We start from the raw sequence: 26,468 nt of genomic DNA, 5'->3' as shown, positions 1-26,468 counted from the left end.
CCAGAGCAGAAGAGCAGAAAAAATGCAGATAAAAACATTTATTTACCACAAATTAGGTCATTTTACTTGAACATTTTGACCATTGAATATTAAAATTCTTACTTAAATAGGCATTTGTTGTCAAAGTATTACAGAACTAATTATAGAACTAATTTGTATTAGTTCTATCTCCAGATTCACAGAATGCCAGAATGGTTTGGGTTGGAAGGGACCCTAAATCCCACCCAGTGCCACCCCTGCCATGGCAGGGACACCTCCCACTGTCCCAGGCTGCTCCAACCCCAATGTCCAACCTGGCCTCGGGCACTGCCAGGGATCCAGGGACACCACAGCTGCTCTGGGCAGTAAACAATTATTTCTTGAATGTTTTTAGCGGTGAGGTTCTCTTGACTTCTGCAGCCCAGCATCACCCTGCTGGCTCACTGGGTCTGTGTCCATGGATGGATCTTCCTGACTCCCCCCTCACTGTCCAGCTCCAGGGTGGAAGTCAAGGTGTTATTTTCTCTCCAGCTTTGTTCCAGCTGACTTTTACCTGGTCAAAGAGGGAGGTTTGCTGCTCTTTTGGCTCCCACCTAAAGACACAGTGAGACAGAAGAAACTGTGTCAGATCTCAGCTTTGGATGTGACACGTGGCATCTGTCTTGGAGAGGCCAGGGCCAAGGGAAGCTGAAGATGTTTGTTCCTACAGAACAAAGCCCAGTGTTTATTTCCCTCTCACCCCTGTCAATGCTTTTCACTACCTGTTCTCAAAAACCCTGGCAAAAACACCTCCATGACGCATAGGTTACCCAAAAATAACATCACAGAACAGGTCTGCCAAAAAAAAGAGAAGAAGAAAAAAGCCTGATAATGAGATTTATGAGTCATAACTGTGTCTCTTTGAGCAGGGGAAATAAATTAACAGTGGGAAAGAAAGGCTGGAAAACTCAAATACATCCATGTCCAGCAGAGATGTGACTGGAGAGATTTGTGTGGGGTCTGGTTGATGAGGTGGGGCAGGTTGGACTCAGTGATCCTGGGGACTTCTCCAGCCTCAGTGATTCTGGCATTCTGTGTCAGGGCTCTTTGCACTGGGCACTTGTGCTGAATTAGCTCAGTCTTCTCTAGGAGAGGCTCACATGCACACACTTCCTTCTGGGACAGGTTTTTGGGAGACCATCTGGTATTCCAAGATCCATATTTAGATTCCACTTTATAAAACACTTCTCTGTTCATCATCTCTGCTGAGCAGTTTTTGCAATTAGCCAAACCCTTAAGGTTAGAGCTTATGCTCTCAATGAAAATGCCAATCTTCTCTTTAATAGCTGCTTTAATAGCAACTATCCTTATCATTTTTATCTCCTTTCTTTTGTTTGCTGAGGTGGTTCCTCATGAGTGTTTAATTTGTATATCCTGCTCCTGGTTGTAGCCCATCAGCCATGCTGACAGCACGCCAGCATTCCTTGCCAAACCCTTTAGTTGGGATTTCAAAATAACCTTTTCATGGGGTGGGCTTGAGCACAGATTTGAAGGTTTGACCCAGAAAGACTGGAATCATTTTGAAACCCTTCCTTTTTATTTTAGAGGCGGTAGCTGGTTGTTCCCTGTGCCTCCAAAGCCAGGGGCTGTGTTTAGACCCACCAGGTTTGTTACACGTTCATCCACTGGCTCTGCCTGTTGGCACAGCTTCAGGAAGCAGCTCTTTAGATGTTAGGAGCTCTTTAGATGTCAGATGCTTCATAAAAATAGATAAAATCAACTTGTATTCAGGCTCTAATAATGGCTCCGTATGGCACCGTGGTTTCTTGGTGAGTGTAGGCTGGATCTGATGGGAGCTGGTGCTGCAAATCCAAAGCTGGTGGCATTTTCAGACTCTTAGGGGGACCACTTGTCAGGTTTTACTGATTTCCTCCTTGTTCAGTTGGCTCTGCTCATGCTGCATGTGAGATTAGAAGCAGCTAATGCTGGTAACTAATGCACTACACGCTTTGTAGGTTCAGTGTGCAATTGTTGAATAAGAGCAGAATTTGATACTAAATCATTTATTGTCCAGCAGACTGCTCTGGTGAAAAGGAGCTAACCCTGTTATTTTTGGAAGGCAGCCCAGTGAATTACAGTGTATGTGCACTATAATTGTTGCCTTTTGTGATGTATCTGAGTGACCATCAGTTCCAGATAACCCCACACATACATACTGGGATTTTTTTTAATATTACATCTCTTTTACTGCCTGCAGTACCTATGCACTGATAACACAGCAGCTGTGCTGCTCCTGTTTTCCAAGTCATGCAACGTTTTCCTCCTTTGTTGCTATTTTACAACTGACCCCGTCCCCTCTCAATGTTTTATTTATTCAGGTTTCCGAAATTTGCACCTGGATGACCAAATGACCCTCCTGCAGTACTCCTGGATGTTCCTGATGGCTTTTGCTTTAGGCTGGAGATCCTACAAGCAGTCCAATGGCAACCTGCTGTGCTTTGCTCCAGACCTGATCATTAATGAGTGAGTAGGAGCTGCCAGGGCTGGGCTTTGGGGATGGGTCCTGGCTGCTGAACCCTCCCAGACATCCCACAGCAGCCTCTCCTTTCCCACTTGTTTTTCTCCAGCAGCTTGCTTAGCATTTTCACTCAGTCAAACGGAAGGTAATTGAGATATTAAGTGTATTTATATCCAGAAGTTTTTGTGGGAGGTGTTTGTGCTTTAACATTCCATATTGTGACTGTTCCTGCGCCATTCACTAGAATCATTCATTTCATCGGAGCCAACACAGTCAGAGCTAAAAATATGCCTGGGATGGAGAGAAAAGTTTGGCAAATTGCATAATGTTCTGTCTGTTCAGTGTATCAGAGTGGCAGAATGGCCCTACGAGTTTGCCAGAGTGAAACATTTCTGTCTGAGCTGATGAAATTAGGGCTGAAAAGACAAGGCTGAAGATGGAACAATCTGCCCAATTTATATTTTCGTGTTGAACTTTGTTGTCAACTTTCAAGCAAAGCTGAGTTTGGTGGAAAGTCTGAACATATTTTTTTCTTGCACCACACACTGTTTTCCTTGAACTTTTCCAGGTTTGTGTTGTGCAGTAAATCTGTGCTGTAGAAGAGGGGAGGAGGGAATTTGGGATTGTTGAGGTGGTTGGATCTTATTTGCATCTCTGTTTTCTGGTTTTGGTATGCAGGCAATACCTTTAGCCTGTTTTGGCACATTTTAATATTTCTGATCCTATTTCACTTCAAAATCAGATCTCCCGAACATTTTCTGTGTTTTAAAGAAATACAGTAATTGCATTTTCTGTGGGATCAGTGAATTCTAGTTCATGTATATTTATTCCCCTGCTTTTTTTTTTCATTGTAAATATTTATTCAGGCTTTTATAAACTGTAATCATTGCCTTATAATAATATTTAAAAAAAAAAAAAAGGCTGAGGAGGAAATGGTAGGTGAGGGCCCATCTGTGTACTTGTGTTTATCAAAGTGCTTAGAATATGTCCCTGGAGCAGAATAGTCTCTGTGTGGTGGAATTGAAATAATTGAAGTTGTCACTAAGTGCAATAACATCTAATTTGCTGTAAGTCAGAGGTCTCCTGCTGTTTTATCAGTGGGTCAAAACCACAGAGCTTCAGTGCTAGGTGTTGGAACTCTTGAAAACCCCCAAAAATGAAAGGGTAATGCTGTTACAGCAAGCAGTAATTCCCAAATTCCTTCCAGCTACAGTTGGGTGAATCGTAGATCAGAGTGACATTTGTTTTCAATAAAACACTGAGCTGACTGAGAGCACTGCAGTCTCTTCCAGGGAGCTCCAGGTTCTCCATAAAACTCTCTGGTCGTAACTTTTTATGTCCCATCCCTCAATAAAACAGAACCACCTCGGGGAAAAACCTGACAAACACCAAGTGAGACACGAGAGCCCTGCAGGGAGAGCTGGGGCCAGGATGGGCAGGGTAGGAGAAACCTTGTGGGCAGGCAGATCAAATCAAATTGACAAAAAAAACCCAATGCCCAGGGGTTTGGGGATCATCTGTGTTGTCCTGTGGGGTGGGTGAGGTGAGAGCTGGGCAGTGGGGCTGAGCTGGGGCAGGGGCAGGGGCAGAACCACCCCCGAGCTCAGAGCCATGGCACAGAGAGGGGCAGCTGCTCCTGCTTCATCCTCCTTGGGTTTGTATGGCCTTTAGAAACCTTCTGTTCCATTTCTGGGCTTTCAGGACTTAGCCTCATGTTCAATGTCTTCAGCTTCACCAGGGGAAACTCCACCTCTGAGGGGTGTCCAAAACGTGGTGGTTCATAACTGCAGTTATTGATTGGTTTCTTCATGGGATTGATTAGACTTCCTTTAGCCTCAAGCATCTGAGCAGCATCATTCCTTCACACATTTATCCCTGTGCCAGTGTGTTCCTGTGTGTTTACTGCTACTTCCATAGAGCAGCAACATCCAGTAGCTCACAGTGTGTGGTAGGAAAGAGGATTAAATTCTCTTCTTATGTCTTAAACTGGCATATTAGTAATTTGCTCAGTCTTCTCCTAAAAACTGAGTATTTATTGAATATTTTACTTTTACGTCTGTACTCCTCTAATTTATTTCTTTTTTATGGAGGTATACCTATGCTAGCTGGCAGTGTTATATATAATATACGTGTTTTTGTACACACGCACATGAAACTTGACTCAAGCCATTGAAAAGTTTGGCAGCTGAATAAATCTTAGGCTTTAGGCCATTATTTAGTACTTGGAAAGAGTTTAAACCTGTGATTTTGCAGTATTGTATAACTGTTTCCCCAGTTTGTGATTGAAAACATGCCCTGCTGGAACTGGAACTGGTTCTGTCTCAGCTTTCGTCCTCTGGGTATGTCACAGGGTGCCCAAAATTACAGTGAGCACAGTGACAGTGCACAGTTGTGCTCATCGAGGAGCGGATGCCATTTAATTGCTGTCCAGCTTGGGACAGAAGTTCCTGGAAGTCCCGGGCCTCGGGATTCTGTCCCTGGTTCTGTGTTTGTCACTGCAGCTCACACATTTGTCCTGCTGCTCTCCCGTGCCACGCAGGGTGGCCGTGCTGCCTCTGAACAGCACAGCAAGGGAGGGCAGTTCTGCAGGCAGAGCTTTGGCACTTCCCTGATTCCCCAGATTTATCCCCAGCATTCTTTTGTAACACCTTGTGTGGAGTTGGTGTTTTCAGAGCAGCAACAGCAGCAGTATGGTGTTTGCTGGGCTTTGGTGCTGTGCAGCTCTGCTGGGCTCTGACTCAGAGCAGTGCCAGCCCTGCCGTGTTTCCCTTGCCCATGTGCCCATCCCTCTGCCAGCCCTGTGCCAGCCCTGTGCCATCCACATCCCCACCCACACCCCTGTGCCATCCCTGTGCCATTCCTGTGCCATCCACATCCCCACCCACACCCCTGTGCCATCCCTGTGCCATTCCTGTGCCATCCACATCCCCATCCACATCCCTGTTCCATCCCTGTGCCATCCACACCCCTGTTCCATCCCTGTTCCATCCCTGTTCCATCCCTGTGCCCATCCCTATGCCATCCCCATCCCTGTGCCATTCCTGTGCCATCCCCATCCCTGTTCCATCCCTGTGCCCATTCCTGTGCCATCCCCATCCCTGTGCCATCTCTGTGCCCATCCACATCCCCGTGCCCCGGGCATGGGCTGTGGCACAGGGGTGGGTATTTAGGGGACAAGGAGAGGGTCAGGGTGGGCCAGCCTGTTGAGTGGCAGTTAGCTAAGAAGGCAGATGTGTGGTGCCCTCATGAGCACTGTGTGTTGCCATGAGCTGGGTGCAGCACCCCATGAAGGGTTCCCCTGGTTTGTGCGGGATTTGGGGCTGGTGAATGTCCTGTGCAGGGAGGGGAGCTGGGATCCCGAGCAGGCAGAGCCCTGAGCCCTGCCCTTGTCCCTGCCTGTGTCCCCAGCACAGCTCCCTGTGCCAGCTGAGATCATCTGATGTGCCCTGGCCAGGGTGGGTCTGGCTGGGAGATGTTCCCAGAGCTGTGCCAGCTCTGGAATGAGGTGGTGAATCAGGCTCCTGTGCTCTGGCACCAGGCACAGGGCACAGCCTGGCTCAGCACAGGGGCTGTGGCTGCTCCTGTGCTCTGGCAACTAGAGCTTGTGTAGCCTTGGCACTGGCCAAAAGCTGTGTGTCTTCCTCTGGGTCCTCAGCCTCGTGGATGGGGTTGCATTCCCAGCAGGCAGGAATAAATGACAGACTAACCCCTTCCATAATTTATTTTAACCTACTGCCCAGAAATGGGCACAGTTTTACATGAGGAAAACTGCTGAGCCCTGCCAGAGAATGGGTTTAAATGACCCCATTTGAAATATGTGAGCTGCCCTTTGGTACAGCCAGGAGGGGCTGGGACAGCATTTCCACCTGGCCAGGAGGTGACTTTGTGTGAAGTGCCTGAGAAACATCCCAGAGCCAGGATTGCACTTATTCCTGTTCCTGCAGCATTACCTCCTGTGCTCTTTGTGCTGGAGGAGTCCTGAGGTGGAGCTGGGCTGTCTGGGGCACTGTGGGTGCCACAGCTGGAACTGTAGGTGTGGGGCAGTGCCACACCTGGCCCAGTTCTGTGTGGAAGGAATTGTCCAGCAGCTGCCTTTGGAAATGCTGGGGTTTGACACTTGAGTTTGGTCTGGTTAATACAGTTTCAGGAGTTTGTGTTTCTGTCTTTCAGAAGCCATCAGGATTCCCCCTGTTTTTTGCACTTTGAGAAAGGTTCCCTGTTTGCACTCAGGCTTTCCCAGGATGATTGTGAGGGAACACTGTATAATCTCCTTAAGGGCTAGGGGAGGGAGAATGGAAAAGTGATCAGCTTTGGAGGAATTGTTGTTTCATAACCAAAATCTTACCCGTAACTCCCACACTGATCCCATTTTGTCTCTGTGTAGATTGCAATGCTGTATGGGTGATACCAAGGAAAGGTGACACATCATTAACAAAAAATGAGGTGCTGGCATCGCTGCAGACACATTGTGTGCTCATTGCATGGAGTTATTTTGCTTGTCTTTTCCTCTACTATAGAATACCCATGGAAAAGCATAATTATGTCATACACTCTTCAGAATTAGTCTGTTCTTCATTTCCCACTCAAAACTAATTCTGCAATTTTCACAGTAACCAGCTGTAAGAGCAAGATTGCTGTGTCAGATGAGGTATTAAAGGAGTTCCTGTCTTGATGCATGGCTTCATTGAAATAGGAAAAACAAATATACAAAACCATAATGTTTGTTATTCTGATTCCAAGATTTGCCTTTGCTTGTCAACATGACTTTCCATTTATGGTTAGAACCGAGTTTATTACAGTACAAAGCTAATGAAGTTTAATTGCAGTGCTGGCCATTGCTCCAGGAACACAGATGGGCATGAGTATAAAGTGACTTTGAAAACAGAGAAGTTACAGGAAGATACTCCTAAATATATAAATATGCATTAAATTAGGTGCACTTCTCAAAAGTATTGAAAGAATTAGAGAAATCCCAGCTCTGGTGTGACACTCCATCATGTTTCCCTGGGAGGATAAGAGACTCTGGGACCGCCAGGCTCAGAATTTTGATGTCTGTGTCACCTTGGTGCTATGGCTGCTGACAGCAGAGCTGGCTGCTGAATCCTTGGTGCAGCCAGGCTCCCTTTGTAAAAGCACTGGCACTCAGGATGTCCCAGGGCTCGTCCTGCCCTCGGGGCCAGTGTTTATCTGTGTCACCAAGGCAGCCACCTCAGGGGCGCTCTGGGAGATGGAGCATCCTTGGCTGTACCATGGCTCGCATGCAGCTCCTCATCTGCAGCCTGGAAAAGCAGATCCAGAGCGTGCAGATAGCCAGCCACGTCACTGACTGCTGTGCTTTTGTTCTCAGGCAGAGGATGAACCTGCCCTGTATGTATGAACAATGCAAACACATGCTCATGGTGGCCCGAGAGCTGTCCCGGCTCCAAGTCTCCTACGAGGAGTATCTCTGCATGAAGACCTTGCTTCTCCTCTCCACAAGTAGGTGAAACAGCTCAATACCAAGCTTTCTGCTTCTGCAGAAGTATGTGATGGATTTGCAGTAGATATTGTGAGGTAGATTTATATAATGTGCTGCATGCTGGTTTTTATCTTTAGGTAGGATATGCTGGTGGTTAAACAAGTCATAGCTTAGTAAATTCTGTCTGTACTGCATGGAGGTTCAAGGTGCAGTGTCAAAAATAGTCCTTTTAGAATATACAGAAATAAACTAACCTGAGACAACATAACTAATGCAAATGTAAGTGATGTGTCAATTCCTTTTACAGTGTTGTTTTTCCCCTCTGTTGATATCACTATAGCCAGTGACTTGGTTCTCCCCTGCTCCATGGGGCTGGAGCTCCCTGAGGATTTGAGCTCAGCCCAGGCTTGGCTGCAATGCAGGGACTCAGAGCAGAGAGAGAGAGTGAGTGTGAGTGTGAGTGCTGGGGTGAGTGTGAGTGCTGGGGTGGGTGTGAGTGTGAGTGCTGGGGTGAGTGTGAGTGTGAGTGCTGGGGTGAGTGTGAGTGTGCTGGGTATGAGCCATGCCCCTCGCTCCAGCACAGCCTCTGTGTGCTGGGAAGTCCCATCCTGTGCCATCCCACGGGGTCAGGATCCCGAGGGAGCTGCCTCAGGCAGGGACTGACGTGTCCCTGCTCCTGCCTGGCACCAGGGCTTTGCTGCAGAGCAGTGCCAGAGGTGCCAGCGTGTTTGCACGGTGGCAAGAACGGCGGGGCAAGGGAAGATCTGTCAGCGTACTCGGTGCTTCTGCACCCTCCTCATCAGGTGCTTTGGCTTGGAAGGGACCTGAAACGTGATGAAAAGGAAATATTATTAATCTGTTATTATCTTATCTTTAAAGTTTCCAGTGAATAATAGCATTGATTATTATACAGAAATGAGGATCTGTTCACCTTGGGTTTTTTCTAGATCGGAGCAGGAGGGCTGGGAAGCCAGCACTGCTCAGGTGTCAGGGCAGTGTGAGGGTGCTGTGGCCAGTTCCCCCAGTGCCCCACCAGCCTGGCAGTGCCCAGCACTGCCTCGCTGCCAAGCCCAGAACTGGGACAAGGGCTCTTTTCAGAGGAAGCTTGCAGCCTCTCACAGCCGTGGGCTTTGGAGGAACTTAAAACTTCCCTGAAACTGCAGATTTCTAACAGTTCCTGTTTGATTCTGAAATCTCTCCCAAAAAATTCCTCAAGTGTTTAGGGTGTGGTGGAGGCCAACTTTCCTCACAGGAGCTGGAAATTTCCATGGCACGAGTGGTGAGGAGGCAGCACTGGCAGGATTCATCCCCTCCAGCAGCTGGCACTGCCCAGAGAGGCCTCTCCACTCCATTTCCAGTGGGAGACAATTCATCTTCATTTTGTTAAGTACATACATTGTGTGAGTGCTACATCAGGGAACTTCTGCAATTGAATAGCTGAAATTTCTAAAGCTCTTCAATCCACGACTTGACAATTTGAATTTGTTTATTGTGTTTCTGTGTTAAGTTTTCCAAGAGAAGAGGAGGAGGAGGAGTAAAGCAGGAATCCCACACAGGTCTAGACTTGTATCTCACACACAGATGTGGCTCAGAGACCTTTTCCATGTGAAACACTTGACAGGTTTCATGTCCTGTGGAGGCAAGACAGGCAAGAGAGTTCATTCCAAATGTCTGAGATGCTGACGGTGCAGGGAAGGTTGGATTTCCTAAGGAAGGGAATGTGCTCTGTGGCCTCTGTCGTGCTTTGGTCACCTCTGTCTCAGCTCTTTTCTGTCTCTTCAACTCTTTCACTTCCCGAGGTGATCAGAGGCCTCAAAGGAAGCACCTTAAGGAGTGCCCGTGGTCCATCTGTCCAGGCTGGTCCTTGGCCTTTGGAAGGACCATCCTCAGAGGAGGAGACAGGCACAGGGTCTGCACCTGGATTTGAGTCCCAAGCCTTGTGTTTCTGCCCCCAGCTCCTCGTGTGCCTGGCAGTGCCTTCCTGGACCTGTTACTTGATCCGTGTCAGGAGGCTCAGAACCAGATGATCTTTCAGGATCCTTTCCAAGCCAAGCTGTCCTGTGATCCCGCCCTTGCTCTTCCCTGAGCACACGGAATTTTTATGGAACCTTCCTAATGTCACATTTCCCCAGACCTGGAGAACACAGCGGCTCCAGCCTTGGTGCTTCTCCATCAAGGTCTGGGTGTTGTTGCCTCCATGGTCCAGTTGCCTTCCCACTGATTTTCGGTGGGATATCTTTGGAGGTTTGGTTTTTTTTTTTTGTTTTGCAGCAGGCCTGTGCTTTATGTTGAGCTGGTCACTGTCCCATCCTGCTCTCTGCTTGTCTCTCTGCTGTCATTTCAGTCAGTCCAAATGCTTTTTCTTCTGCTCATTTTTATAGAATCACAGAATGCTTTGGGTTGGAAGGGACCTTGAAGGTCATCTCATTCCAGCCTGGCCTTGGACACTTCCAGGGATCCAGGGGCAACCACAGCTTCTCTGGCACACCCCTGACAGGGAACAATTCCACATTTAACCTAAATTTCCCCTCTTGCTCCTTGTCCTGCGAGTACAGCTCCTGCTGAAGAGTCCCTCTCCGTGTAAGCAATGTAAGAGAGCTGAACCCATGTGTCAGCCTTGTTGTGCAGTGTTTGAAAGGCTGCTGTCCATGTTGCAGTTCCCAAGGAGGGCCTGAAGAGCCAGTCCCTGTTTGAGGAGATCCGCATGACGTACATCAAGGAGCTGGGCAAGGCCATTGTCAAGAGGGAAGGGAACTCCAGCCAGAACTGGCAGCGATTTTATCAACTGACTAAACTGCTGGACTCTATGCATGATGTAAGTCCTGACAGGAATGCTGCAGGCATTCCAGAGAAATACGTTTGGGGCGGGGACTGTGAGCTCCTCCAGCTCTTTTGATTTAAAGGGACTAAATTTAAAGGGAGGAGGAAGAGGAGGAGGAGGTCATGCTCCTCTGCTGCCTCACAAAAGGCAAATTGACAGCCTTGAACGTGGTCCTCTCAGGGTGCCTCTGCAGTGCAATCCACAGCAATTAATTGGATAATTAGTCTCATTTTCAGTCTCTCCAGTTTTTAAAAATTACCTTGCTTTAAAAAGGAGGAGCTCAGGAACTCTAATTGACTTTGCAGTAGAAGCAGAAATGTGTTGTTTAAAAGCAGTCTTATCTCAGAGCCCAGGAAGTAAAGAATTTATGGAGTAGTTTGAAATTCCATTAAAACAATGCCTCAGCACTACATGTGGTGTTAGAAGTGATCTAATTTTGAAGGAATTTCCAATTCAGACTGTCTCCTTTGGCAGTTTAATTCTAATTACACATGTAGCACAAAGCAGTGTTTAAGACAAGGGTAACTCAGAGACCTCAGAGTTACTGGTTTTTCGGTTTTTTTTCTTGTTACTGTACCAAGCACCTGGCAAGATCTCATTTAGCTTATCCGTGTGTGTGTTATTTACCTGCTGGAATGGGAATTGGTACCAAATCTCCTTGCTGTTTGTAAAGCCTTGCACTGTCTGTTTGTTTGGTTTATATCCGAGTGCCACGGACAATAATTAATGAACTAAATGAAGATTCCTGTGCACGCCCTGCCTGAGCCCCATCCTGTGGGCAGGAGCTGGGGAGGAGGGAGGTGAATCTTCTCTGAATGTGCAAGTAATTCTTTGTCTTGTCACTCGTAGGTGGTTGAAAATCTTCTGAGCTTTTGCTTCCAGACATTTTTGGATAAATCCATGAGTATTGAGTTCCCAGAAATGTTGGCAGAAATCATCAGCAATCAGATACCAAAATATTCCAATGGAAATATCAAGAAGCTCTTGTTTCATCAGAAGTGACTGCCTTAACACAAAGGGTTGCCTTAAGAAACCGTCACACGATAGCTTTGTTTTGTAAAGAGAAAACCTACAGAACTTGTTCCTTTTGTCCTCGCAGGTGTTTCTTTTGTAATTATGCACTACATGTGGTTTACAGAGGGCCAAGAGTTAGGCTGGAGAAGCAGCGGATTTCTCGTGTTTGGGAAGGAATGGGGGAGAAAGGAAAGGAAAGGATAAGGAAAAGGAAAAGGAAAAGAAATCGGTTTGGGCAGAAATTTTCTCTCTCTCCTCGTGCACCATCCCTGGATGCATCAAACCACCAGTGACAAGCTCTGAGGCTGTTACGAACATTCTGCTAATTAATTAATTAATTAATTGCTGCAGTTGGCTGGAGACAATTTTTTAGGCTTTTTTTTTTTTATTTTAGCAAAGTGTTTTGGATTTTTTTTTTAAAGTTAAGATAGTATTTTGGTTTATGCATGTAACCTGAAGAAAGTTTACAAGTGTATATCAGAAAAGGGAAGTTGTGCCTTTTATAGCTATTACTGTCTGGTTTTAGCAATTTCCTTTAACTTTATATACCGTGAACTTGGCTTGTTCATTTTTTTCTTACATAATTTTTTTGTAATACTTCAAGATGCCTATTGTACAGCTGGTTTTTTAAGGTGGGGCAGCTCGTAGCTTTCCTAAATGACCTCTAGACAGTAAATACTCAAATAGATTCATGTGAAACTGGGTTGGGCTTTTCTAACCTAATGCTTTCAACAGGCAAAGCGGCCATAAAAATTGGGCTTTTTCTAAGGGCCAGGGTGGGTGGGAGAACACTCTAAAATCTCATTTCATTTCAGTAGATCCGGATGAAACAAATCCTTTTGGTACATTGCAAAAGTGTTGGATATGCAGATTCATAGAAAATTAACCCAGTCCTAACTGGATGTAAATGAGCAGGTTATTTTATATATTGAAAAAAAAAAAAAAAAAAAAAGAAGCCTGATTTTTGCATATGATGCAACAGCCATAACGCAAAGAGTCACGGGCTGCATTGATGCCAAGAAGATCAGTCCTGACTGCCCATCAGGAAATATTCAGGAAAATATGCATAGCTTCAGAAAAGTTTACTTCTGTGTGGAGAAACTCCGTTTTCTATACACTTCAAGCTGTCATCACACAAATATTTCTGGAGACCCCAGGGACAGGGGAGGACGTGTGAGGGCACCCAGTGGCTGGGGTCGTTCTCCTGGAGGATTCCGGAATCCTCCTCCTCTCCGGGGACTTGTCCACGCAGCTGGGACTGGATCTCCCAGCTCCAGACTCACCTGGTTAGAGACCCAATTCCACATCTCCACCCTTCACTGACTGCTCCATCCTCTTTTCCTGGGGAGCAGGAGAGCTCCGCTACTGACTTCGTGGTCTTAGAGTTGTCCGTCAAACTTTCTGTCTTTGTAAGGCTGCAGCCCTTCACATTGAATTCCTGGCGTGCCATAAATTCCCATAGGCCTTGTGGATTTCTCCTTGTTGCCATTGATGAGGATATTTTCGACATTTAGAAGCTGTAGTAGCCTTTTCTACGTGCACCTTAACAATTTTCTGTATCTCAAAACTGAAATATTTACTATGCCACTCTAAAATTTGATTTTTACTCAAAGTGGCCAGATCGTTTGTGTAATAGAAATGAGAAAGATCATCTGAGAAAATACAAAACCTAATATATTTTTATATTTAGTTATAGTTTCAAATATGTATAATCGGTATATTCGCTGATTCAAGAAAAAAAAAAGGGAAGGGCTACTGCAGCTTTAAAAGCAATTTATTAAATGATTGTAAAATAGCTTGTATAGTGTATAATAAGGATGATTTTTAGATGACAGATTGCTTTATCATGATACATGTAATTATATTTTTTGTAGGGGTCACAGATATGCTGAGTGGAAACGTTGTGTGGTGTTGGTATCCAAAGAAGTTCAGAGGGGGAACCTGTGCTCCGTGGGTGTTTGTAGGGTTGGGTTGTGTATCTTGAATCACTGTGTAGAATTCCCGTTGGTTTTTTGGGTGGGATACTCCTATCTGTATGGTCGGGAGCCGCAGACCCCGCTGCAAAACCTGCAGAACACAGCTCTGACCAGGGGTGCAGGCACAGCTTCACCCCCACAGCAAAAACAGCTTGGAAATTGGGCAATAATCCACATCCAGGTGCCAGCAATATGTAAATACAGAGCGTGGGGTGTTCACAGCACATTTCTACATTGAGCAGACCTTGGTTTCCAACTGAAACAGGAAACTCGATTCTCATCCTTTCTTAAAGCTCTTTTTGAATGTTATGCCTATTGAAAAAGATCCTATATTCAGTACTTTGGAGTAAAATAGCATCTTTAATAAAAGGAAATAATCGCTCTCTTCTTCGATCTGTAAGGAATATGTACATTTTGTAATAGGTAAAGGTCAGGGTTTTAATTACAGCTTGCAGCCCAAGTGGCTGGGACTCCTCCCGTGCCCGTTTGCGATACAGATAGGAGTGTGTGCTGCTGGGGGCTCGCGGGCTGGGGGAAACCTGCTCTTACTCTGGAGAACCTTTTATAAATTCGCATCCCCAGAGCCCCCGGTCGGAGCCTGGGGAGGGGCAGCGCGTGCGGGTCGGGGTGCAGGGACCCCAAATTGTCGTTTTTGCCAGCAAAAGCAACTGCAGCGAACTCCAGCAGATGGTGGAGTCGGGGCTTGGAACCGGATGAGCTTTAGGATCCCTTCCAGCCCAAACTGGGGCTCTGTGATCTCCCAGAGAGCGGCCGCACAGGAGGAGAGGCTCTCTGCCCTTTGTGTCTGTTTGCCTGTGTATTCACTTTCAGTGTCTGGATTTCAGGAGAAGCCAAGGAAACTGTGCTGTTGGAGGAAGACTCGTCCTGTACGTGCTGTTCAGTTGTAACCTCACCAGTGAGACTCCGTGGTGCTGTAGCCAGCAGTGAGAAGTCCGTGTCCTGTTTTCCGTAGTCCGTGTAGCAGTGGGGAGTCCCTGCACTCTGGATAAAGCAGGGAGAACTTGGCCCTTCAGTGCCTTATCACAAAGTGCACGGATCCGCTCAGGACTCGCAATGGCCTTAGGGGGACGCGGGGACAGGGATGGGGGCACGGGGACAGGGATGGGGACACGAGGGGAGGGTGGGGGGGGGGACGGGGACCGGTGCCAATCGATGCTGAAAAATGAAAAATGCCATTTCCACAGGAAAAGGTAGGGAAAGGAGGAAGTGCCTGGATGAACGTGGGCTGTGGGAAACATCCTGCAGCCAAACTTCAGAGAGGGAGGACTTCAGGGACATGACTTAGGGTGAGATTTTATAAAGATTGTACTATTATTATTATTATTATTATTATTATTACTATCATTATATCCCTGCAAGTGTTCAAGGCCTGCTTGGACGGGGCTTGGAGCAGCCTGGTCTGGTGGAAGGGGGGAATTGATGAGCTTTAGGGTTTCTGGAATCCAGTTTGGGATTCCGTGGTCACGGACCAGGCACGCCCTGCCCTTGTCCCAGGCTGCAGCCAGGGCTTGCCGAGCCATCGACGTCTCATAGGAACCAAATTTTCCATGAAGGTCGAGGTCCTCTCCAGGCAGAGGCTTCGTGTCCGAGGGAAGGCTGTGAGTGTGTGGGAACACCCCACCTCCACCCCCCTGCCCACAGCAGAGGCAGCGATGGGTCATTACTCTATTTTGTATATTAAACAAAAAAGATATATACTGGGGACAAATCCTATATCATACCAGTGTATGGCATTATTAAAAAAAAAATCATTATTTTTATCACAGCAATTTTAAACAGCATTAAAAAAAATAAACCAGTGACTCCTGTTTAAAAATAAAAGTTGTAGTTTTTTATTCATGCTGAATAATTCTGTAGTAACAAGTCTGTAGTTTTCACCTACTCAGTGAAATGTTGGACTGTAAAAGCTTGTGTGGAATTGTTGAACATTTATTTTTTCATTTAAATTTGCTGTTCTGGTAATACAAAGCCACACATCTGTACAGAAATTGCAGTAAATGTGAGCCATTTACAGCAATGCCGAATAATGGACAGAAACCATATAATAAAATTCTGCTTTTTTCATTAAATGGCTCCAAAATGCTTTTGTGGAATTTTTGTTGCGGTCCTGGAGATGGTTGTGTCTGATACGGCAGGTGGGGGGGACTCTTACAAGTTTAAGGTCCCTGCCGACCTCAATCCCTCTTTAGTTCTGTGATTTTAAATGTATTTTGTCACTGCAGTGGTGCCCAGCTGTCTGATACTCAGCAGAATGTGATAAAAGCTCCCTCCCAAGGCAGGTGCCAGCTGTCAAACATTAGTGACAGAGGGAGATTAAAGGAAGTTACAGAAAGGCCTTGGGGCTCCCCAGGTGTGGGTTGGGACAGGGTGCTGGGGGCTGAGCTGCCCTGGGCCAGCCAGGTCCTGTGCAGGGACAGAATTGAACCCAGGAAAAAGGGAAAAGGATGTGCTGGATCAGCAGTGCTGGAAGGAGCCTCTCTCCAGCTCTGAGGATGCTGCTCTTGGCTTCAGGAAGCCTCAGCCCTGGAACAGAAGATGCTGCCATGGAGCTCCCTTGCAGTTTCCACATTTCCAACCCTGAAACTGCTGTGGTTTCCCCCAGCACAGCTCGGCCTCCCCACGAGCCACAGAGCGAGGCCTGCTGTAATAAAATCTCAAATTTAACTGCAGCAGAAAAGGCCTAGTTCCCAGCAGGGAATGGTTTCTTTGAATTGTTTGCAATTGAAACAAAGCTTACATAAATTTCCCTTCGGTAATTCCCAAGCTGGATGGCTGCGGACGGGGGTCAGAGGCAACACAAGGATGGGATTCACAATATTTATTTGGGTTTATTATGGAAAGATGCTTTGAGGAGAGCCATCAGACACTCCCATAAAGAACTCAGCCTCAGGGTAAGGGCATCGAGTCCTCTGGGGTCACATTTCACCCAAAATCCCCTTTGTCCCATTCCATTGATACCAGAAGCATCTTTGGCCCGGGATCCCATTCCCTGCAGGATTTCTGCTCCTTCCCTCTGCACCTTCCCCTGCTCCATGGCCCTGGGGTGGTTGGGACACGGGGCTGCTGCCCTCCCTCACCTGCCACCTCGTTCTGCTCTTCTTTGCTTTCCTGGGCTCTGTCCTCAGCTTCCAAGAAATCCGGGTGAAGCCCAGCATGTGCTTGCAATTCGTGATTTCTGTTGTGTTCACCATATCCCAGTAAAATGATGGCATTTCAGACTGGTTAGGAAAAGATGCCATTAAATGGCATTTTTACAGTTCTGACATTTAAGATTTGAGCTTTTGAGTTCGTGTTTGCCCCCGGGATGGTCCCAGTGGGCTGCTTTGTCCCTGGCCATGTCCCCCTGCAGCGTGGGCTCATGTGAAGCTCTGGGCGCACAGAGCTGTGCCTTATCACAAATCCTGGGGTTTTGCAGAAGAAAAGATTCCTTGGCTGTATGTTACTGGCTATCCCAAAGGGGCCCCCAGATGCTCTCAGTGCTCTTGCCAGGGTCCAGCAAGTTTGGTGCATTTCCTTAACGGGGTTACTGATGACTTCAATGACTGGTGAAGCTGAAAATATATTATATAAATATATTATATACAGTACACAGACATTTCAAAATTAAAAAGTGTAAATATTGAACTTGAAAAAGTCTGGCTGGAGGAGTGGCACGGAGAGGAGCCATCAGAAGGGAGCTCACTGATGTCCAGTGCCAGTGGATCAGCTGATAAAATCCAACCTGGAGGAGGGGTGGTGGCAGTAAATAGCCTTATCCAATCCATCACAGGCCTGGCACAGCTCCAGAGCATAATTAGGGATATTCTCTGAGGTCACAACAGGAAACCTTAGGTTAAAAAAACAACAAGTAAGTGGAATCCTTCTAATTATGGGATCTGTTTATTTGAGATCAAACCACATAAAAAGGTTGGGGCAAAACTGCTGAGGCAGCATCAGATGTGGGCAGTAACTGTGCTCCTAATGCAGGAGGACAGGGTGACAATTCCTGCTGAAAAACGTGACCTGGTGTGCCCAGGGCTGGTCAGGGGGCTCGGGAAGTGGCCCCAAGGAGCAGAACATGGAGGGGAAATGATCTCCAAGGACTGGACACAGGGAGCTGCATCCCTGAGGAGCTGGGAGGGGAAAGGGGGGGACAGGCAGTGACAATTCAGGGGCTGTCCCTGCCATTCCTGGGCCCCAGCACACCCCTATCTGGGCTCCTGCAAGAACAAATCCAGAATTAAACCCCAGCATTTTTAATTCCTCGTTTCTCTCCTACCCTTTCCTTTTTTACCCTTTTTGGCTTGCAGGCAGAGTTCCTCCAGCTGGGCTGCACGTGTTCTCCCCCAAACAAACACAGCACTGGCCTGCAAGCCTCAAACACAGCAATTACTAAAAATAATTTCCAAAAATCCACCCAGCCCAACCCAACCCTCGGCAAGTCCAAGGGAACCCGAGGGATGTGGCTCTCACACCCTCCCCTCCTGCAGCCCCTGACAGGCCTGGGGTCCTGGGGGGCTCCTGCTGCTGCTGCCCCTCGGCCACTGCTGGATTTGCTGAGCATAATGGGCTGAAACAGCTCAAAGCTGTCGGGCTAAATATATCCTCGTTGCTGGGGAAATAAATAATAAACAGCAGCACGATGGGGATGGTGCAGTCATTGGTTCTGCTCGGGCTGGAGCTGCAGTGCTCCAGGTACCACCCAGGGCAACCAAACTGAGCAAAAGCTGGACAAAAACAACAGCAGTGGCTGGACAAAAAGCCCCAGCCAAAGCCAAACTTGGCAAAAAACAACCAGCAGTAAAACAGAGGCAAGAGCAGCACGTGCATCTCCCAAACTCAGAAATATTTATGGTAGATAATGGATGAAGCAAAATGAGTAAGCTTTAAAAAGGAACAAACCATCCCCAGGGTGTCTGGCAGTGGGAAATGGAGGGAGCTGGACACAGGGCTGCTCTATCCCTGTGCTCTGCGGGTTCATCCATGGAGGCACCCGGGCCCAGCAGAGGTGGCACTGTCCCAGCAGTGTCACCAAGGTGCCACCCTGGTGCCATGGCCTGGCTGAGGGAACCAGGCTCACAACGAGCTTGTCTGAACAAGAGCTGGGGCAGCCTTGGGAAAAGCTCCTTTGTGGCTCCAGGACAGCAGGGACATGGCTGGAACGAGCACTGACCTTTGTGTGACCATGGAAAGGGGCTTTGGACAAGGACACGGAGTGCCAGGACACAGGGAATGGCTTCCCAGGTGGGAAGAGGCCAGAGGGCAGGGATGGATGGGATATTGGGAAGGAATCCTTCCCTGGGAGGGTGGACAGGGCTGGCACAGGGTGGAATTCCCAGAGCAGCTGTGGATCCCCTGGATCCCTGGCAGTGTCCCAGGCCAGGTTGGACACTGGGGCTGGAGCAGCCTGGGACAGTGGGAGGTGCCCCTGCCATGGCTGGGGTGGCACTGGATGAGGTTTAAGCCCTTTCCAGCCCCCTGTGCCAGGGAGATGCTCACCCCAGTGGTACCTTCACTGCCAGCCACATCCCAACCCTTCTGGGGCTCATCCCCAAAGCCTCTCCCACCCCCTGGCCCTCTCCCACCCCCTGGCCCTCCTGCTCTGCTCCTCACTCACGGATGGCTGTGAATGAAAGCTCTGAGCAATCTGCAGATGTTGAATTATCTGTCTGCCCGGGATGAGCCCAGCTGGATCCTGGGGCAGGGCAGGCCTGGGGGAGCAGCTGAGGGGCAGTGATGGAGACTACAGGGGGCTCCCAGGGAGATGGGGACACAGCAGGGACATAGAAATCTCCCTGTGGAGATGGGATTGCTCCAACACCCCCAGCTCCAGCCCCTGTGTGCCATCCCCACCTAATCCAAGCCAGGCTGGTCTCCAGGGCACCTGGCTGCTGCAGACTTTTTTCCCTTCCTGCCTGCGTCAGTGAGTTTAGAGCCCAGGTGTGATTTTCTAGACCCTTTTGTCTGAGGTTTAGAAGCAGAATAAGCTTCATTAGCAGAAGGGAGGATTTACAATAAGTAATAGGTAGGTGTTACCTCGTGAGCATCGTGCTAAATGACCAGCTGAGCCCGTCTGCAAACAGCCAGAGAACAGAGCTTTAAACGGCTATTTCTTAAAACACCTCTGCTTTTCATTGTTATTTCCCAAAAGCTGAAAGTCTGAATTAGCCCAAATGCACAAAGTATAATTGCATTGAGGTTTCTGGTTCGTTAGGAGGATTAAACCACTCACTAACACATCTCTCCATCCTCGGGCTCTGGCTCTGTGCAGGTGAGTTCTCCCCTCAGCTCCATCCCTGTGCTCCACTGGTGCCACGAACCAGAGACAGGGCAGAGGAGATGGCCCCAAGCATCCAAACCAACCCCAGTCCACCTGCAAACCAAATCCAACCCAGTCCAACCACAACACTGAGCCCAACCCAACTAATCCAACCACAACCCGACAACAAACCCAGCCCAACACCAAACCCAGCCCAAAACCAAACCCAGCCCACCCCAATTAATCCAGCTGCCACCAAAACCACACCAACCTCACACACACTTGTGGAACTCAGCCATGGATGTGAAACATGGCAGGGCTGCACCAAAAGCCTCTTTAGTTCCACCAGACATCACTGCACCATCTCAGTTTTTGGGTTTAATGCCCACAGTGACCAGCCAGGGGCTGCAGGACAGGCTCTGCCCATCAGCAGTGCCACCACCCAGTTTTCATTTCATTTTTGACTGATGACTTTAATATTTTAAGCATCAAATGCTGTGTCAGTCTGGTTTAAAAAAGTATTTCCTATCTTTAATTTCTCTTGGAATAAACCAATGTTTACTACAGTATTAAAGCTGGCCCAAAATGGGAACATTTAGTAAGCGTTCCAGACAGGTTTTTCTTTCTGGAAAATTTTAATTAAAAAAAAAATATTCCACTGGCTCTCCTGTAAGAGCAATAACTTCTGCCTCAGTGCGATTTCCTTTCCTCCAGGAGACATCCCATAAATACATCTGAGTGGGACTTTTGTTCCCAGAAACTCTCTAGGTAGCACATCCAAAAGCTCCCAAGTGCCTCTGAGAAGGATTTTACTCTGTTCTCAGAGTAACTGGAGTGTCCAAGGAGCCAAAGGGGGACCCTGCATGGAAAGGTTTTGTGGGGACACGGCGGGAGCGGCGTGGTGCTGGTGCTCACACAGCATTGCTAAGCAGGGCCCTGAATGCCCTGGCCCCAAATAATGCCAATAATGCCTTTTGGAGGGCTCCTGGCAGGTTTGCAATTCCCATTCATCCCCAGCACTCTGCTCTGGCAGCACCCCGGGCAGGCAGGAGGGACAGGCCAGTTACAAACACAAGTAGTGCTGACACATGAAATATTATGGGTGTTTTGAAATCCTGTCCATCAGCCCTCCCCATGCCTGTCCCACCCCCAGGGAGTGGGACACACACCTCACACACCCAGCCCAGGCCAGCCCCAGGTCCCAGCAGCAGCCACAGCCTGGATAAACCTGGCCTCATCCTAAGCCAAGGCTGGATACAGCCCAGCCCCACCTGATGCCAGGGCTGGATAAAGCCTGGCCTCATCCTTGGCTTCAAGAAAGCCAAGAAACAGCACAAAAGTTGGCTATAAAATCCAAGGATGGAGATGAACCAGCAACGACCCCAGCTAGGGAAACACCAGATTTTATCCCTACAAACCTCTCACCCTCTTCATCCAACACCTCAGAGCAGGGAGCACCAGGCACTTTGGGGACTTCACCCCTGCCCAAACCACACCAGACAAGTGAGGGGCCCAGAGTGTTCCCCAAGGGGTCAGAGTGTTATGGAGAGGGAGGGATCCCATGGGAACAAGCTGTGCCACTCACCCTGGAAAGCACGAAAAAAATGATTGCCTTTTTCCTCTTCTTTTTTTCTTTTTTTCCCAAGACAAAAGCCCAGGAAGTTTAATTACTGTGCACAAAAACGTGAAGAGGGCTGAAATTTCAGCTGCCTTCTCTCTAGGTGACACCACGGAGTGAAGGAAGCAGCAGCTCCAGGTTGGGGGTAGGGGGGTTTGGAGCCTCTCAGTGACAGCTTCAAATGTCCTTTGCTCCTCTCATTACAGCTCTTCTAAAAATATCAAATATAGATCTTTTCCCCATAATATTTTAAGATACTCTATTTATACATTAATCTTTTCAAAAATAAAAAGTGACACATAGAGCAATTCAGTCACTCAGAGTTTTTAAAACTGTTACAAAAAGCCACGACATCCATCCCCAGCGCCAGGGCCTGGGGGTTCTTTTGAGAATTTCTTTTTATAAAATATGATTCCAGCTCTCAAAATCCCGGCTCTGCAGTCAAACAGGGCTCCTTCTCCCACCCTCCCCTTCCAAAGGACCTGGAATGATGAGGGGGTTTTGCCCACTGGCCCTGCTGAGCCCTCGTGGTGTGTCCATGGAGGCAGGAGCTGGGCTGGTCCCTGGCTCTCCACAGCCCCATCACCAACAGAAAATGCCCTGCAAGGATGGAAATAATTCACCTGGCACAACCAGCACTGCACAGACTTGGCACAGACGAGGCTGCAAGCAAGGAGAGGCCTGAAAAACACGGCTGGAGAGAGGCAGAGGCAGCTCCAGCTCCAGCAGGGCACAGCAGCAGCTGGTGGGAGCACAGATGTGTCTGTACAGTGAGATTTGGGGAGGGGAGCTACCAAACACAAAAACAACACTAGTGGGGTTTGTCTGGGGAGCACGGGCTGCTCACCTGGCACAGACTGAAGGTTACCCCACAAAAATCAAAATCCTGAAAATAAAAGAGAAGACTTTGGGAGGTTTGGTCCAAAATATCCTTTCTCCTGGCGAGCCCTGCCAGCCCCGAGCCCCGCAGAGCCCACCCGGGGCTCGCTCTTGCCTGCAAGAGCTGGCACTGGTGTGGCACGGGGAGGGGGCACCTCCCAGGGCTGCCCGGCCCCCAGCCCTTCCCCTGCCCCCAGAACTCGGGGTGCTCCCCGGCAGCACACACAGCTGTGCTTGGGGCAGCCGGGGAAGCCCAGGGAAGGCTCTGGGAGCACAGGACTCCTCCTGGGTGGGAGCCTGGGCTCCCTGAATGTCCCCCTGCAGGGAACCCCCACCTCAGGGGCCATTCCCAGTCTTCAGCTCAGCCCCTCGGAGCGCTTGGCCGTGCCTTGGCTGCTTTTCCATCGCTGGGATGGGGGCTTGGAGGGTCTCTCCATCTCCCCAGCAGCACTCCCCTGCAGCACCACGGGAGGAGAGGCCACGTCTGATCCACACAAACATCCAGCAGCAGGCACAGGGCTGTCCTCACCCTGCTCACACCGTGGCACAGGGGCCTGCAGGACTGGCCATGGATGCCATGGAATGCTCAGCAGGGGCACTGTGCACCCCACAGTTATAGGAACTCCACGTAGTTCTCAGGGATCAGTCCTGTCTTGCCGTTGAGGGTCCCCTCCAGCCAGCCAGGCTCCTGGGATGGGTGAACTGTGGAGACAGGGGAAGGCTGCGTTCATTTTTAAGAAAGGAAACTAGCAGAGTTAAAGGTGATCTTCAAGGCCCCTTGTGACCCAAACCATTCCACAGCTCTGTGAACACACCAAGGGGCTCAGGCAGATGAAGTGCTCTGCCCCTGCCTGCTCCCTGGGATTCCCTGGCCTTTCCTTCACCAAGTGAATCCCACTGCAGGCTCCCAATACTCCCTGGGGCTGCTGGGCTGAGGGAAGTGGAGTATTTGGGATAAAAACAAGGGCTCAACACTTCCTCCGGATCTGACCCAAGATCCCTTGGAAGTTGGAGAGAACGTGGCTAACTCAACCACATGGTAACTCTGCACATCCCTGCTGGCCTGGGCCCAGGCTGGGAGGGAAATTGCATTAGGGAACAATCCCAGAGAGAGAGAGCAAACCCTGCAACCTGACTGTGTGCAATCAGAAACCCCATCAGTCCTCGAAAGCTTTCCTTTATTCAATCAGCTCCCAAAAATCTGCTGATTTTGCAGGAGCCTGGCCAGGGTTACGCCTGCAGGCAGAGGAATATCCCCCCTCCCACAATAGGTGGGCAGTGGTTGTTCCAAAGCTCCTGGAGCTCCCTGGGCTCCTGTGACTCTGCAGGTCTGCCCTCACTCCCTCACTCAGAGTTTGGGGTCAGGTCCATTTGAACCAGAGCTCTCCAAGTGCCACTACTGCCCCAAACCCCAGCTGGACCAGGCTGCTGCTCAGGCACGTGCAGCCTCACAGAAGCTCACACCAGAACCTGTCTCCAAGCATTGCCAAGGTCCCTTTGCCTTCACTGGGGTTTGTAAAGCCCCTTGATCACAGCAAGGCTCCCACCAAGCCAGGCTGGTTCCACCTCACGACCTCCAGCCAACGTGAGCCCTGGCTGTGCTGCTGAGTGACTGGAACACGCTGTGTACTTTTCCCCTTGAATAATCCATTGATTTTTATCAGCAAACATAATGTATTTAATTCAAACTTGTTCCCCTCCTAGCTGCTCTGATTCCCACGGGCCCTCAGAGGGAAGACCGTGTTTATTTATAAGATGACTATGGAGCTGCTTTGGAGAAGGATTGTCTTTAATTCACATGTATTCACTCTCCTCCCCTTTCTGCTGCATTCGCCTCTCTATCCCAGGGCAAAACCAGCGCCTGTGGTAGCAGCTTCCCAAATGACAATGCTTAACATTTAAAAGCCAAGAATGACTTGGAAAGTAGTAAAAAGGGATTATAAAACTGGGATTATAACTAAAACGGAGCTGCTCAGTTCCACGAAGCACAAACTCTTGGTGCAAGAAACACCAAATCTGTGCTCATTAGTGTGGTGTCTGAGTGAGCAAAGCCCACCTGCTCCAGAACTCATATCCAGAGGGGAAAAAAACCACGTGGCTTTCCCATCTCCTGCACAAAACATCGCAGCAACTCCCCAGAGTATTTCTGGTGCTGATACCCGGAATCTAATCTCCCCTTCACAGAACCCTCTGGGAAGGGGCAGGCACAGCTCACCAGGGTCTCCCTGAATCCCAGAGGAGGGGTGTGGAGCCCCAGACCCCCGTGGGACAAGCGGGGTCCCCAGGACTCACCGTTGTCGAACACGGTGCCGGCGGTGAAGGAGAGCTCGGAGTCGTGCTCGGCTTTGCAGGCGTAGAGAGCACGGGCTTTGCGCAGGGGGGAGCTGCAAGAGAGGCCACGAGTGGGCACAGGGCCACCAGCACAGCCCGAGGGCTCCAGGGACGAGCCAGCACCTCGCAAATCCCAGACTGAGCCCAGCTGGCACCGCCTGCACTGGAGCCCAGGCTGGTGCCCGAACAAAACCAACCCAAGCCAGGGGTCCCCAGACAGCTCCAGGCTGGAGCTGGAATGTTCTGTACTGAGGGGCCATCACTGAGCAGAGGCTGGCACAGAGCAGAGGTGGCAGCAGGTGCTGGCAGTGACCCACTGCCACCGGCCCCGCTCTGCCAAACCCGTCCAAGTGCAGCTGCGACCACAAGGAGAATTTCACAAGAATTAGCACTTGGGGAAGGTTATTTCAAAACAGAAAGCCAAGCAGGTCCGTGAAGAATTTGCTGCACTTCTTTAAAGCCTGTACCTGAAGGTAAAAAAACAGATTTAACAGCCATTAGATTTTGCTGGAGTGCCCAAGCTGCAGGGCAGGGGAATGGAGCAGGCAGAGCCAGGGATGGAGCAAACTGCTGGCAGAGAGAGGAAAATGAGGCACCTCAGGGCTCCTCAGGCACAGCACAGGCACACAGAGCTGTCCCTGAACCTGGAATCCCCACCTGTCCTTCCCAGCTTCGGGCTGGAGCAGGGTTGCTGGAAAGCTGGGACACTGCCAGGCCGTGGTGACAGTGCCAGTGCCAACCCAGCCAGGCCCTGGCCACATCCAGCACTGCTGCCCAGCTGTGGCACAGCCAAGGGAAGTGATGAAGTGCCCTCAGGAGCTGCTGGGGTGGGAACAAGGTGTCACCATTCTCAGATCAGTGGTTTTACCTATTCTTTATCTTCCTGAGGATTTGAAGTTCCCCCGAGTTCCTCGGATGAGCCCAGGGAAGTAGCAACAGTTCATGGCAAGAGCAGCTCCCCCTCACACCAAACTCCAAACCCAGGAGCTGGAAATGCTTCTGGCTTTGCTGCAAAGAGAGCCCCAAAATGGAGACCTCTCCTCTCCAAATTCCAGCTGCCTGACACGAGCAGCTCCCAAACACTTCAAAACCAGGATGGGCAAATAATCCTCCCACTCCAAGGGTCCTTCACTGCCGAGGAGGCACCGCTTACGTGGAGTGCTTGAGACCACCAGATGAAAAACAAAAGGTGTTTTCAGCATCACGGTGCGCTCAGGGCACGATGGCATCACCAGTGCCAAGGGCACGGGACCCCCAGGCAGTGCCTGCTCTGGTGCCAGGCACCCCAGGGCACAGGGGGACCCCACGGGGCTGGCACACAGCTCAGCCTGACCCTGCTCTGGGACCTGCCGGGCATCCTGTGCTGCTTCATCTGCAGCTTCCAGAACCATGCTCCACGCTCCAGTGATGCCCAAGGACCTCTAGCCTGGGCACAGAGCAGCCTGTGCTGCCCCGTGTCCATCACCCTGCTGGGATCCCAGTCAAGGCCGTGGCCAGAAAACCAGGGATGGCAGAGCTTTCCAAAGGCTCTTTACTCCTCACAGTACACTTCTTACCTGTTGCAGAGCAGAGCAAAGCCAGCACAGGAGCTGAGCTGAGCCAAGCCCAGCAGTGACACTGAGCACAGACCCTGCTC

General features: G+C 49.3%; 2 protein-coding genes across 5 annotated transcripts in view; one reads left to right on the top strand and one right to left on the bottom strand.

Annotated features, from left to right (window-relative positions):
- The window catches only part of NR3C1 (nuclear receptor subfamily 3 group C member 1), a 59,628-nt gene extending 44,794 nt beyond the window's left edge, over window positions 1-14,834 (top strand). For 2 of the 4 annotated variants that reach the window (XM_062502429.1, XM_062502428.1), the window contains exons 6-9: window positions 2,337-2,481; window positions 7,824-7,954; window positions 10,592-10,749; window positions 11,605-14,132. In XM_062502429.1, coding sequence (XP_062358413.1) covers window positions 2,337-2,481; window positions 7,824-7,954; window positions 10,592-10,749; window positions 11,605-11,757 — 587 coding nt within the window. In that variant the 3' untranslated portion in view covers window positions 11,758-14,132. Of the gene's footprint in view, window positions 1-2,336; window positions 2,482-7,823; window positions 7,955-10,591; window positions 10,750-11,604; window positions 14,133-14,590 lie in introns of those variants that run through there. The other 2 variants (XM_062502430.1, XM_062502431.1) reach the window with 2 other exon arrangements.
- Window positions 14,835-14,915: 81 nt separating this feature from the next.
- Window positions 14,916-26,468, bottom strand: part of ARHGAP26 (Rho GTPase activating protein 26) — a 104,354-nt gene continuing 92,801 nt past the window's right edge. Inside the window, exons 22-24 of the mRNA XM_062501958.1 lie at window positions 24,794-24,885; window positions 21,590-23,203; window positions 14,916-17,592 (exon numbers count right to left, since the gene is read on the bottom strand). Of these exons, the coding sequence (XP_062357942.1) occupies window positions 23,115-23,203; window positions 24,794-24,885 (181 nt within the window). The 3' untranslated portion in view covers window positions 14,916-17,592; window positions 21,590-23,114. The remainder of the gene's footprint in view (window positions 17,593-21,589; window positions 23,204-24,793; window positions 24,886-26,468) is intronic.

Source organism: Cinclus cinclus, chromosome 14, assembly GCF_963662255.1.
Source record: "Cinclus cinclus chromosome 14, bCinCin1.1, whole genome shotgun sequence".
Classification (NCBI taxonomy): domain Eukaryota; kingdom Metazoa; phylum Chordata; class Aves; order Passeriformes; family Cinclidae; genus Cinclus; species Cinclus cinclus.
The sequence above is the reverse complement of the archived record's forward strand: the minus strand, read 5'-3'. Positions and strand labels throughout refer to the sequence as shown.